Raw genomic sequence first — 12,619 nt, 5'->3', positions numbered from 1 at the left:
AGAGAATACTAATAACAGAGCGTTTCTATTAATCCCGGAAATCAGTAACATCTTATTATGGCTCTTGGAATATAGTGTCGAAATTAAAAAGCAGAACACAAAGTGTCTGTGTGCGTCTTCAGTTACGACTTCCCGGGGGTTAGACAGAAGCGGATTTTCCGTGCCGTCCCGGGGAATAGACAGAAGCAAATTTTCCGTGCCGTCCCGGGGAATAGACAGAAGCGGATTTTCCGTGATGTCCCGGGGGGTTAGACAGAAGCGGATTTTCCGTGACGTCCCTGTGGGTTAGACAGAAGCGGATTTTCTGTGACGTCCTGGGTGGGATAAACAGAAGCGGATTTTCCGTGACGTCCCGGTGGGATAGACAGAAGCTGATTTTCCGTGCCGTCCCGGGGGGTTAGACAGAAGCGGATTTTCCGTGCCGCCCCTGTGGGTTAGACAGAAGCGGATTTTCCGTGCCGTCCCTGTGGGTTAGACAGAAGCGGATTTTCCGTGACGACCCGGTGGGTTAGACAGAAGCGAATTTTTCCGTGACGTCCCGGGGGATAGACAGAAGCGGATTTTCCGTGACGTCCTGGGTGGGTTAGACAGAAGCGGATTTTCCGTGACGTCCCAGTGGGTTAGACAGAAGCGAATTTTTCCGTGCCATCCCGGGGGATAGACAGAAGCAGATTTTCCGTGACGTCCTGGGTGAGTTAGACCGAAGCGGATTTTCCGTGCCGTCCCTGTGGGATAGACAGAAGCGGATTTTCCGTGACGTCCCGGTGGGTTAGACAGAAGCGAATTTTTCCGTGACGTCCCGGGGGATAGACAGAAGCGGATTTTCCGTGACGTCCTGGGTGGGATAGACAGAAGCGGATTTTCCGTGACGTCCTGGGTGGGTTAGACAGAAGCGGATTTTCCGTGACGTCCCAGTGGGTTAGACAGAAGCGAATTTTTCCGTGCCATCCCGGGGGATAGACAGAAGCAGATTTTCCGTGACGTCCTGGGTGAGTTAGACCGAAGCGGATTTTCCGTGACGTCCCGGTGGGTTAGACAGAAGCGGTTTTTCTGTGACGTCCTGGGTGGGTTAGACAGAAGCGGATTTTCCGTGACATCCTGGGTGGGTTAGACAGAAGCGGATTTTCCGTGACGTCCCGGGGGATAGACAGAAGCGTTTTTTCTGTGACGTCCTGGGTGGGTTAGACAGAAGCGGATTTTCCGTGACGTCCCGGGGGATTAGACAGAAGCAGATTTTCCGTGACGTCACTTGTTCTTACGTCGTATGGTAATTGCTGCTTTGTACATTTGCGCTCAGTCTGTTGGTTTTGGTGTTTTTTTGCTCCGTCTAGGTACTGTGCTGGCACTATGCCGTGGGGCAACCCTGGTGAGCACCATGACTTTGAACCTCAGAGGCATGATGACGGATGTATTGAAGTGATTGGCTTCACTATGGCATCATTGGTACTGTACATATCCCTGCGACCGTCACCTTGTTATGTTTGTTCCTTCGTGCCTTTTTTGACCTTTAATCTATACTCTCAGCACGTCGTTCAGGTCGCAGCTTGCACGCATGTAGTGTAATGTAGCGCCCGTGCCTGATATAATGGTGCAGGACCATCCTTCCTGGCTATTACACGTTGTCTCCACAAGGTGGCAGCACAGTCTTACATGGAAACACTTGCATGCCCTCCTGCTCATGTGCCCGTCCTCCTGGCTGCAGCGATGGCAGACGTTGCACTGCATGTGTATAGTAGATAATTCTGCCAGTGCATTACGCTATATAACACTCCTATGTAATCCACATTCTCTAGTAATGCCAGGCATCATTGCATTAATACCCTCTGAATCTATATAGTCACAGCACACTTCTATAAGTATACTCTGACATACCCCAGGAGGTTTCATGACTTCCCAGTGTAAGCCATCTTTTCTGGCTTTGCCGTATATCTTGGAGCATGACCACACAGTTGCTTTCTCTGTCTGTACACACACTGTGTTCTGTCCTATCTTCGGCCTTTACACTGTGACCTATTCCTTCATTAGCTTTGCTATGCCGCTCACGTCCTTGTGATCCTCTGTGCCGCAGGCTGCTCTCCAGGTTGGAGGACACGGCGAGCGCCTGCACCAGTGTCGGGAGGTCCTGTTACGGACGTACAAGTCGATTCCCATGCAGGTTGACGGTGAACCGTGCAAGTTGGGTCCCTCTGTAGTGAAGATCACTCTGCGCAACCAAGCCAACCTCGTACAGAAAACCAAGCGGCGGACGTCCGTCACTCCGCTGAACGAGTAAGTATTGGTGCACGTTGCATATGTTACATTGGTGCTATGCTCAGGCTTTTGGGAATTGCATTATGAGCAGTTCTCCCTATGATGACAGCAGCGCTACTTCTCCTGTAGCAGGTGGAGTGCTGCGGCAGCGAGGTCATCACCCTCATCATCCTTGCAGGTGCTGGTTTTGGCAGCCTGTGATTAGGCATTGCACACATTGACTTTTTCAATGTGCTGATGAGAAAAACCATGAACCTTAGAGAATCCTTTCCACTTCCTTTTTACACAAGGGATCGCTCATGATGCCTTATCAGAAGTGCAGTTACTTTCCTTCCTGGACGGTAATGTGGTCTTGTAACTTTCGTATTTGTCTTTCAGTCAGCAGACCGTCCCGGACAGATTGCGTCTGCGCGTCAGCCGTATTTCCATGCACGACTACGAGGCTTTGCACTATGACAAGGAGAAGCTGCGGGAAGCCTGTGAGTATCGCGTGTACATAACCTGCCATTCTCGTGCTGTAAACCTGACGTTTAAGAGTTGGGGGTTTTATTAACTCTGCTCATTATTAATTTACGCAGCCATTTACTGTGCAGTTTATATTTATGAGCCGTGAGAGGTCACATAAAACTCTATAGCCGGAGAGCTGTGACCTCATCCCCGCAGTATTCGGTAACAGAAGCAATGAAAAAGTGTGACCTAATGTATATGAGACGAAGGTGGAAGATCCCACAGCTGCTGAGATCACAGAGAAGCCGCAGGTCACAGACGTGATATATCTGTATAATAAATGGAGAATGCACTCGTCAGGTTACATGTGGGATGTGGTGGGCTGGATGAATTGGGGCACAGGCCAAATATCTATAGAAATATGGAGGATTGGACCAGTCAAGGGTGCATGGCATTATTATTGAAATTAGAGGGGGATAAGTGATTGCCTGTCCTAGTAATGTGGCATCACGGTGCAGGGGTAGTCCATCTTGGAAAGGGTTGTTTCCTGGATTGCTTTTCAGGAGCACATCGTTCTCCTGCCTCTCAAATTGACTATTTAGACCCGGAACACAGTTCCGGCACCTGTGTGGAAGCTCCGTTACAGAGCTCGCAAGCCTCCATGGCAGATCTCGCAAGCCCCCATGGCGGAGCTCGCAAGCCTCCATGGCGGAGCTCGCAAGCCTCCATGGCAGAGCTCGCAAGCCCCCATGGCAGATCTCGCAAGCCTCCATGGCGGAGCTCGCAAGCCTCCATGGCAGATCTCGCAAGCCCCCATGGCGGAGCTCGCAAACCTCCATGGCAGATCTCGCAAGCCTCCATGGCGGAGCTCGCAAGCCTCCATGGCGGAGCTCGCAAGCCTCCATGGCAGATCTCGCAAGCCTCCATGGCGGAGCTCGCAAGCCTCCATGGCAGATCTCGCAAGCCCCCATGGCAGAGCTCGCAAACGTCCATGGCAGATCTCGCAAGCCCCCATGGCAGAGCTCGCAAGCCCCCATGTCAGAGCTCGCAAGCCCCCATGGCGGAGCTCACAAGCCCCCATGGCGGAGCTCGCAAGCCCCCATGGCAGAGCTCGCAAGCCTCAATGCAGGAGCTCGCAAGCCACCATGGGGAAGCTCGCAAGCCTCCATGGGGAAGCTCGCAAGCCTCCATGGCGGAGCTCGCAAGCCTCCATGGCGGAGCTCACAAGCCTCATTGGCAGAGCTCGCAAGCCTCCATGGCGGAGCTCACAAGCCTCCATGGCGGAGCTCACAAGCCTCCATGGCGGAGCTCACAAGCCTCCATGGGGAAGCTCGCAAGCCTCCATGGCGGAGCTCACAAGCCTCCATGGCGGAGCTCACAAGCCTCATTGGCGGAGCTCGCAAGCCTCCATGGCGGTGCTCGCAATCACTGTGCTGCTTGTATGGGAGATCGACAACTGCCTTTAGATTTCAAAGGTGGCTAGGAATCTAGCCAAGAAGGAATAAACTATAAAATTAAAAATATCTTTCTTCTTGGGAACGGAGAGAATTTTTAATGAGCGGTAAATTGCAAAGTTGCTTAATGTTAGTCACTTTTCAATTTTAGCCGTTAAGATGATGAAGAGAAACAACTTTAAGGCCTATAAGAATGTGGTGTAATATACCTGTATACCTCTAATCATGCCTCCAATATGCTACATGGAGAATGTGTGTTGACCTCTTATTTTCCGTGCTTTCCCCCTTCTTTATGCCCCCTTTGTCCTCACCATGGACCCCCACCATCACTCCGCTGTCCCCTATTTATTCCACCCGCCCCTTCCTTTTCTTCCTCTGTATAATTCTCTCTTTTTGGTGATTGCAGCTCTCCCACTGGGAGTTATTGTGGTCCCTGGAGACAGTGATCTTGAGACGTGTCGTGTACACATACAGCAGCTCCAGGAGGTAAGGACACGCTGTACACACACTAATCAGCCGTGCATTTACTGTACGCTCTGGAGTAGGCATTGATGGGTATATATGGGCACCGCTACGTTGGCATCAAGGCTTTTGGCTCCGAGACCTCAGAAATTTTAACTATGTATTGGCCGGATCTAGAGTTTGCAAAAGGCGCTTGTGTGGGCGTCTAATCGTCTCCAACAGGTCAGAAAAGTGCCGCTTGTACTGAATCCTCCCTCAAATGATTGCACCATGACACTGATCCCTATTGGATTCTCATCTCACCGTGAGGCTGAGAAGGGGTCGCTGGGGTCCATATATACCAGGCTTCCTGTAATATAGGAGGCTTCTGCTGGAAAGCAAACTAAAATGCCTAGAAATTGCACTTATTGTGCAGCCGATGGCAGGACCCTTCTATGCCCAGTGTAATTTCACAGCAGTGGTTGCACATTGCGATGGCTGCACATCGGAGCACATAGACACAAACACTACAAGTACTACAACCACTTCTCAACTGCCGGCACCAACTACCCCCATGTACTACTACCTCCCTCATGTATTACCAATGACACCCACTGCCGACACCACTGCTGCTGCTTACGTTTCCTATTACTCCACCAGTCAGGGGTAATGCCTGGCCGCCTGCAGTGTTCCCCAGCAAAATGGTCCAAGGTCCTGATAACAGACTATCATCTGATCTCCACAGGGGCCACATTTGTCAGCGGCGTGTGCACACTTGCATTGCGCGGTGTCTCTGCAGGAGAGAACATAGTGTCCGGGCATGCTAGGAGTTGTTGTTCCGCAGCAGCTGTAAAGCCTCTGACCTCTGCTTACATCACTAGACTGCAGCTTCTTTGTGTCCTGCTGTGATACAACTCCCATCATCCCCTGACTGGCTGGTTGTAGTTGTGCTGTCAGTCTTTGGATTTTCCGCTGTGTTCCCGGACACCACACTTGCTTTTGCAGGATGACGTATTCCCCGTAAGCTCCGTGTCACCCCCTGCAGGGAGCCGCCGCCGCAGGTTCCTGCTTCCCAAATTGCGCACATGTCGCTCCGGAACACGTTGACATCATGGAAATACTTTGTATTGCGCGTTATTCCAGACTGAGCTGTTTTATGTGGCAGAATCCCAAAGCCGCCACTTTATTTCTGCCATCAATCCCCCCTCTCCCTCCTGAGCGCTGAGGTCATCTCAAAACGAATTTAGATTTATTTGATTTGGCGCCTAATCCCGAGCGCTCGACGGGGAACCGGCTGCAGCGACACCTTCTCCTTCACATCCACGGAAATACCCCTATAGAAACCATCGCTCTTCTAAGGAAACACTTTTTCCTTTTTTACCTGAAAAGAAGATTTTTAAAAAAAAAAAAAAAAAAAAAAAAAGACTTTGAGGAACTTTAAGCGTTGTCTTTCAGACTATTGGGCTTCCCATAACCCCCTGTATGTACCCCCAAAAGTCTGATTATTTGCTTTATTGCATGAAGTTATCGGTTTACCTATAGCCCCAGAGCTGCTACCATATGCACCGACACTATGCGCCCACCGTGCCCCGCAATCTGTGAATTCAGCTCTGCTACATCTGTAGTTGATCATCTGAAAGCAGATGTAAAGATTGATAAGATTGCTCCAGGTTGTCCTGTCCGGACTCTGAGGGTTAAGGCGACATCACTTTCTGTTCCCAGGACTTTCCCGAGTACCCCACAATCTTGCAGCGTCTCGACCTGAAGGTGTGTGGAGCTGTGCGCCATGTCGTGCATTGTGTACACGTGTTGTGTGTGACTAGACGTGGCTAGTGCTGTCTGCATGCCTTTATTCCCCCCCCCCCAGTACTTGGACTTTCCTTATTGTTAGAGGATACGATCATTTACTTAGCTATACGGTTACATCTTACATCAGACCTTCAAAGAAAGTCTGTTGTAAAACCCAGAGCTGCATTCATAATTCTGCTTGGTGCATGGATTAGAAGGCTGGGAATGGTGGTCTGCTTTTATTTTATATGGCGCCACTCTTGGGCTAGGTTTTGCACGGTTTTGCAGCCAACCCTGCTCACTTGCAATACCAGACCTTACACAATTGCAGGTCTTCTATATGGATCAGTGGAAGTCCAAGACTCAGTCCTCCCCTAATCGGATGTATGTAGGGTCCTGATGCACATATTATGCAGAACAGGAACAGCGCAGCTCAGTGCACCGTGTAGTGGCCGCTCTCCTATTGAAGAGACTGGGATCTGAGCTGCAGTACTGAGAACAGCCACTACTCAGTGTGGCGCTGTGCTGTTCCAGTACCGGACCTGGTTTACTTGCCGCTGCTGATAACTGATCGGTTGGACTGTCGGCTGCCGGATCCCCACCGATCTGATATTATCAGTCCTAAGTATAATTTCTGGATGGTCCCGTTACAAGATGCTTCCGCTGATATTGCAGCTGTCCGTTTTCGTGCAGTCTGTGTCCCCGTCTGTCCGATTCCCAGTCTATGGTCATCATACCAATCAGCCGTTCATGTTGGCATCTTCTCGGGACCCCCTTATATACGGGTGACCGTCCTATAGAGAAAGCTACCGGGGCTGCGCTCTTATGACACACTTGTTTTTGATTCTTCAGGAGGATGGAACGAGCCGACCTCAGACCGTGTCCTCGCAGAAACTCTCTCCCAAATGGTGCTTCTTGGATTGTGAGTGCCTCGTATATCCGTGCATTATCACACACAGACACATCCCCTAATGGCTCCGCTGGGGTCACTTTATGTTGCCTGTATATTTGGCTAAAATGAGATTTTTCAATTGGAATGTATTCATTTGTCAATTCAGAACGGAGGTTAGCTGATCGCTCAGGAGCCATCGGAGGCCGCTGTGTCTGGCGGATTCGGCTAGGAATGTCACTATGTTTTATGGTACATAGAGGCTAAACGGAGCAGCTTTTTTGTTAATAAATATATTTATATATATATACAGTATATATCTATATATATTTTATTTTTGGCCAAAAATACATGCAAAATCTTTTTCAAAAATGTCGCCCTAAGGGGAGCATAGCTTTTACCTTTAATATAGGTTGTAAATCGGGATCAGTATATTTCAGAGCTGTATTCACAATTCTGCGAGCGACAGAGATGAAAGTTCCCGGGATTCCCTCCCGGCTCAGTATGTGCACAGATCTTGCGCTGGTGATTTGCATTATGGGGAATGTCGTCGTTATATGTGGCGCCCTCCTGTAATCTAAAGGTGGCCGTACACACGAGAGCCATCAGACAAACGCTGAGTCTTCAGGGGGTGGAAAGGGGAGAAAGCTGCTGTCAGACTCCAGTGATGGCATAGACCGCCGGATCCTTCTCACCACAACATCCTCTTTGAGGGCAAGCTGGCGGCCGCATACATCAGATGATTGGCTGAACGCTCTGAAATTGATGAGATCCTCCACCTTTCATCTAATGTATATGGATCTATAGGATCAGCTGTAATAAGCTGTTAGCAATGTGTCCGAAGGCAAACTTGCTGATTGATTCCCATGGGCTGCAAACAGAATTGTGAATGCAGCTCTGGAGAAACTGCATGCTTTAATTCTTCATAGATACCGTAAGTGATGCAGGGTGGCCCATTTTATGCAGATTACACGTCGTAGTTTATCTACACATAGAGATGCATTTTCATGTGTTTTATGCCCTTTTTAACACTATAAAGTAATCGTGTGTCTGCCCCTTCCTCCCGCCAGCCACCACCGCTGATCGCTTCTATAGGATCGACCGCGCACAGGTAACGTGGAGATGTCGTGTCTGTGATTTCTCAGAAGCAGGAGTTGTCGGCCTATCATTATGTAGGACTCCGGGACGGCGTTATCTCCAGACCTAGTTTTCGATGCTCAGCCATGGAGGATGCACATATAGCTCCACATGACAGATGTCGGTAGCCTTAGGATTCAGGACTATTCTTTTCTTTTTTTCAAGAAAAAGATATGATTTTTTTTTTATTTTTCATATTTTTTGTTACGGTTGATCAGCCCCATCACTGGGAAAAGTTAATTTGGTAGATGTTGCTTCTGATTTATTCAGCGGCTATATCACTTTTCTCAGTGAGGGGCCTGATACACCGCACCTCCGTGTCCGTGTTTTTCTGCTTCTCCTACGTGTTTGTGTCTTTATAGGAACACTTGAACTATGTGCTGGAGATCTGCCAGGACGAGCTCTATGTCCTGGACCCGGAGCTGATCATTACACAGTCCGTGGGCACTTCCCCCGCAATGCCGGACTCCAAGGACCACACTGCAAACTCAACTAGCCAGCATTTCCAGTTTCCACTACAACCACCATCCTCTCCACTGGACTCCCCTGCTGTTTCTGATCATCAGCCAGGATCTGCTTGTCTGGGCAGGGCGAGTAGCAATGGCTCCTTGACCAAAATGGAAGTGTCATCTGGACATAGGTATGTTGTGGCTCGATGACACTAACTACACAAAACATGTCAAGTGGCATCTTATAATTTTGTTAGGTTTGTCACTGTCACTGCCATCTACCTGCAGACATATATCTAACCTTCACATACCTCTCGGCTAGGTCTTATCATGAGTGTCTGCATCTCCTCCGCCTGCTCCTTGGCCTTACGTACATCTCTACCCAATCATAAAACATAAATCCTAGTAAAAGTCAATAATAAACCAAGTTTTATAGGATTGTGTTCAGTGCAGCACACGGGGCTTCTAATACTATGAAAAGGCAGATTTTTTTTGTTTGTTTTATCAGCCAAGGACTGGGACAAAGAATAAGATGAGTGCCCAGTGCATTCTTCAGTGCTTCATTCTAAAACTAATATACGGTATTTATTTCCACAAAATGGAGATATGGCAAAGCAAAGGGATGTGCAGGACCGTGGTACATCAGTCATGTTGATGGTTGATGCCCCTGAGCCCTGCGAACCCCCTGCTAGCTGACGCATCCCACCACCTTCTCTAATTATCAGGCCCGGTGTGACTTCTTTTTTGCACTGCGATGCCCACATTATATCAGAGTGCAGATAGGACGAGGTTCACAGAGGAGGGTAGTACATTTGGGATACATCGCCCTCTAAGGTTTTGGGGGTTTTAAGGCAGCCTGGCTGACAACTTTCTAGGTGCTTTAATGTCTGAAATAAATGTTATCAGCAGCGCTCCCAGAACCCAATAAATAATTGTTCATTTTGTCTTTTTTTCAGTACTTATATTTGTCTCCATTGTGTGATTGTTGGGGGTCCAACTACTGGGACCCCCATGTATCATAAAAAAAAGCAGGGAGTCCGAAAGCTCTCTAAGTGAATAGAGGGGTAGTGATCATGCATCACCACCATATCATTCACCATTGTGGGACTTTGTGGAACAGATATCTTATATAGCCCAATAAAAGTTAATGGCGCAGTGGTCACACATACTCACTACTGTTGCGTTCACACAGTGGAGTTTGGGGACTCCTACCCATGAGATCAGTGGGGGTCCAGTATTTGTACCCTCAACCATTGCACATTTATCTCCTACCCTCTGGATAGGCAGTATTATTATTATTATTATACATTTTTATAGCGCCATTTATTCCATGGCGCTTTACATGTGAATACGGGGCAAATATAGACAAATACATTAAACATGAGCAGATAACAAGGCACACGAGTACATAAGGAGGGAGGACCCTGCCCGCGAGGGCTCACAGTCTGCAGGGGGTGGGTGAGGATACACTAGGAGAGGGAAGAGCTGGCTGTGCGGCTGTTCAGTAGGTTGAGGATCACTGCAGGCTGTAGGCTTGTCGGAAGAGATGAGTCTTCAGGTTCTTTTTGAAGGTTTCTATGGTAGGCGCAAGTCTGATGTGTTGGGGTAGAGAGTTCCAGAGTATGGGGGAAGCACGGGAGAAGTCTTGGATGCGGTTATGGGAAGAAGAGATGAGAGGGGAGTAGAGAAGGAGGTCTTGGGAGGACCGGAGGTCGCGTGTAGGTAGGTACCGGGAGACCATGTCACAGATGTATGGAGGAGACAGGTTGTGGATGGCTTTGTATGTCAGTGTGAGGGTTTTGAACTGGAGTCTCTGGGCGATAGGAAGCCAGTGAAGGGCTTGACACAGGGGAGAGGCTGGGGAATAGCGGGGGGACAGGTGGATTAGTCGGGCAGCAGAGTGTAGGATGGATTGGAGTGGTGCCAGAGTGCTAGAGGGGAGTCCAGAGAGTAGGAGGTTGCAGTAGTCGAGGCGGGAGATGATAAGGGCATGCACTAGCGTTTTTGCAGTGTTGCGGTCAAGGAAAACACGGATCCGGGAAATATTTTTGAGTTTGAGACGACAGGAGGAGGCAAGGGCTTGGATATGTGGCTTGAAAGAGAGGGCAGAGTCGAGGATCACCCCGAGGCACCGGGCGTGTGGGACTGGGGATAGTGAGCAGCCATTGACATTGATGGATAGGTCTGGTGGAGGGGTAGAGTGAGATGGGGGAAAGATGATGAATTCTGTTTTGTCCATGTTCAGTTGTAGAAAGCGAGCAGAAAAGAAGGCTGAAATGGCAGACAGACAGTGCGGGATTTTGGTAAGCAAGGAGGAGAGGTCAGGTCCGGAGAGGTAGATCTGCGTGTCGTCAGCGTAGAGATGGTACTGCATACCGTGGGATTCTATGAGCTGTCCCAGGCCGAAAGTGTAGATGGAGAAGAGTAGGGGTCCTAGAACAGAGCCTTGAGGAACACCGACTGACAAGGGGCGAAGTGAGGAGGTGGTGTGGGGGAGGGAGACACTGAATGTTCGGTCTGTCAGATATGACGAGATCCAGGAAAGGGCCAAGTCTGTGATGCCAAGGGATGAGAGGATTTGTAGCAAAAGGGAGTGGTCTACAGTGTCAAAGGCAGAAGACAAGTCCAGGAGAAGGAGGACAGAGTAGTGTCGCTTGCTCCTGGCAGTTAGTAGGTCATTGGTGACTTTAGTTAGGGCAGTTTCAGTTGAGTGATGGGAACGGAAGCCTGATTGTAACCGATCAAAGAGGGAGCAGGAGGAGAAGTGGGAGGACAGTTCAAGATGGACGTGTTGCTCCAGCAATTTGGAGGCATAAGGGAGAAGAGATATCGGGCGATAGCTAGACACAGAGGATGGGTCGAGGGAGGGCTTTTTGAGGATGGGTGTGATCTTGGCATGCTTGAAGGATGAGGGAAAGACACCTGTTGTGAGTGAGAGGTTGAAGAGGTGCGTTAGGGTTGGGATGAAGACCGTGGAAAGGTTAGGGATGAGGTGGGATGGGAGCGGGTCAAGCGTGCAGGTGGTGAGGTGTGATCTTGACAGGAGGGTGGAGAGCTGATCTTCTGTCATGGTGGAGAAGCTGGTTTTGGAGGAGCAGGGTTGAGCAGCTAAGAGGGGCAGTGGGCGCTGTGTGTGTGCCCAGTAAGGCTATGTGCACACGTTGCGGATTAGGCTTAGGAATTTCTGGTGCGGATTCTGCCTCTCCTGGCAGAAAACGCACCTGTGGTTCCGCAGCGTTTTTTGTGCGTTTTTGCTGCGTTTTTCTTGCGGATTTGCTGCGTTTTTTACCCCTGCGGTTTTCTATAATGGAATGGGTACAAAAACGCTGCAGATTCACAAAAAAGAAGTGACATGCTACATCTTTTAAACCGCAGCATTTCCGCAGCGGATTTTCCGCAAAGTGTGCACAACATTTTTTTTCTTATTGATTTACATTGTACTGTAAATCAATTGCAGATCTGCAGCGTTTCTGCACTGCAAAAAACACTGCGGATCCGCAGAGAATCCGCAACGTGTGCACATACCCTGAATGCATTTGTCATTCCCCGTTATGCATCAGTGGGGTCTGTACGGCTAGTTGTCCCAGATTCCAACAGGGCAGAATACAGGGGGACAACCCCTAAATAATGTAAAGGACTAAATATCCCGAAATGGGGGCATTTCCAACTTTGTAGCAGTTCTCTGCTCCGACTCGGAGCATTTTCTATCCCAGCAGAAAACGTGAAAATCTTTTAATTCCCCTGGAAAAGAGCAGCCGCCAAAG

The 12,619-nt window shown here is 49.3% G+C and overlaps 1 protein-coding gene across 8 annotated transcripts in view; it reads left to right on the top strand.

The window, feature by feature from the left end:
- Positions 1–12,619, top strand: part of DGKZ (diacylglycerol kinase zeta) — a 172,992-nt gene that overhangs the window by 145,588 nt on the left and 14,785 nt on the right. For 6 of the 8 annotated variants that reach the window (XM_069740305.1, XM_069740308.1, XM_069740307.1 and 3 more), the window contains 8 exons: positions 1,332–1,443; positions 2,069–2,268; positions 2,629–2,729; positions 4,558–4,637; positions 6,315–6,359; positions 7,233–7,302; positions 8,340–8,380; positions 8,769–9,046. In XM_069740305.1, coding sequence (XP_069596406.1) covers positions 1,332–1,443; positions 2,069–2,268; positions 2,629–2,729; positions 4,558–4,637; positions 6,315–6,359; positions 7,233–7,302; positions 8,340–8,380; positions 8,769–9,046 — 927 coding nt within the window. The remainder of the gene's footprint in view (positions 1–1,331; positions 1,444–2,068; positions 2,269–2,628; positions 2,730–4,557; positions 4,638–6,314; positions 6,360–7,232; positions 7,303–8,339; positions 8,381–8,768; positions 9,047–12,619) is intronic. The other 2 variants (XM_069740304.1, XM_069740303.1) reach the window with 1 other exon arrangement.

Source organism: Ranitomeya imitator, chromosome 9, assembly GCF_032444005.1.
Source record: "Ranitomeya imitator isolate aRanImi1 chromosome 9, aRanImi1.pri, whole genome shotgun sequence".
Lineage (NCBI taxonomy): Eukaryota > Metazoa > Chordata > Amphibia > Anura > Dendrobatidae > Ranitomeya > Ranitomeya imitator.
Note: the sequence above shows the minus strand (reverse complement) of the source record. Positions and strands in the feature narration are given on the sequence as shown.